The sequence below is a fragment of the Frankliniella occidentalis genome, unplaced genomic scaffold (assembly GCF_000697945.3).
Source record: "Frankliniella occidentalis isolate FOCC.00 unplaced genomic scaffold, Focc_3.1 Scaffold352, whole genome shotgun sequence".
Classification (NCBI taxonomy): Eukaryota; Metazoa; Arthropoda; class Insecta; order Thysanoptera; family Thripidae; genus Frankliniella; species Frankliniella occidentalis.
Genome location: NW_026267475.1, coordinates 20,803 through 22,174, shown reverse-complemented (window position 1 = coordinate 22,174; position 1,372 = coordinate 20,803). Strand labels below are relative to the sequence as shown.

Genomic DNA, 1,372 nt, shown 5'->3' with positions numbered 1-1,372 from the left:
CGCCCCCACCTGCCTGGCCCAGGCTCATAGCCAGCGGCCCTGCGCGCCAAATGGCGTGGGAAAGGGGGCGGTCGTAAATCAATGACCAAATCGGCACGCCGAATATATATAAGTCCCAGTGTTCTGAATCGCATAGTTGGCCCCGACGGCCCTGCGCTGCGCGCGCACGTTTTTCTCTGGTGCGGGCGGGGGATTAGTCGTGCACAATGAGCAGTGGGCGCACGCAGGTGCCTCCCCCCCTACCTCACCCCGGATTGGCACCTCGCTTTGTGCACTTTCCCACTGCCCTCCTCTTCCTCAATGACCAGTGCATGGACCATACCAGCCAGCGTCTCCGCTCCCCGCTGTGACTAGAACGCGCCCAGCAGGTGTCGCACGGACAGTTTTATATACGGTCTCCTCCCTACAAACTCCCGCTTTATGGTCCCAAGTCCAATGCGCAGTGTACTCAGCCTTGTGTCTGTCTGTGTGTGTCCAGGTGCCCACGCCAACCCCGCCGTCACGGCGGCCATGGCGGTCACGAGGAACATCACCCCGCTGCGCGCGCTCATGTTCGTGACGGCGCAGTGCGGGGGCGGCATCGCGGGCGCGGCGCTGCTCTACGGGTAAGTGACTGACGCGCACGTGCACACGCCGGCACTCGGGGAGCCCCCCAGCCCCGACCGGCTCGGCTCGACCGCGAGGATCAAATATTGAAATTAATAACGACCCTTGAAAGGTCATCTTTGCCGTCTCGTCTCTCCTCGTTCCCGCCGGCCCGGCGGCCGGCCCTTCCTCTTTGCCTTTCCCCCCTCCCGTCTTCTTGCTCATCCCGGCTCCTTTCACGTGGGAGCATTATCGGCAAGACAAACACGCGGCGTGGCGGGGCGGGGCGGGGCGTGGGCGGGGGAAGTGTGGGAACGTGTTGATCTCTTGGTCCGTCCCCCTGCACCGCCCCGTGGGCTGAGGTGCGAGAGGCCGTCTCATCCCGTCCGGTCCGTCCCGCCCGTCAGACGGAGGGAGGATTTCTCCCACGTGACCAGAGGGGTGGAGGGAGGGGGGCCATCACCACCATTGGTATGAATTTGCCGATGTCGTTACTCCGCTGGTCGTTGTTTTTCGGACGCATTGATTAGTCCGAGTTATGACCAGCGCCTGCATATTGTTTGCGGCCCGGAGCCGCGCCAGGTACACACATCATACGCGTCACGTGCACTCCAGCCGGCACCAGCCGAGGCTGCTTTATTATGCCATATTCTCCCCCATCATCGAATTACCGCCGCCTCGCCCCGTCGGCCCCGTCCGCCGTACGTTTCTTCCCCGGAATTCATTACCATGCAGCCTGGCGCTGGCCGTGGTGGCCGCGACGCAGGCAGAGCGCCCCGCCCCGCCC

General features: G+C 63.7%; 1 protein-coding gene across 1 annotated transcript in view; it reads left to right on the top strand.

Moving 5' to 3' along the window:
- The window catches only part of LOC127751126 (neurogenic protein big brain-like), a 25,084-nt gene that overhangs the window by 6,382 nt on the left and 17,330 nt on the right, over positions 1-1,372 (top strand). Inside the window, exon 2 of the mRNA XM_052274209.1 lies at positions 479-605. Within this exon, the coding sequence (XP_052130169.1) occupies positions 479-605 (127 nt within the window). The remainder of the gene's footprint in view (positions 1-478; positions 606-1,372) is intronic.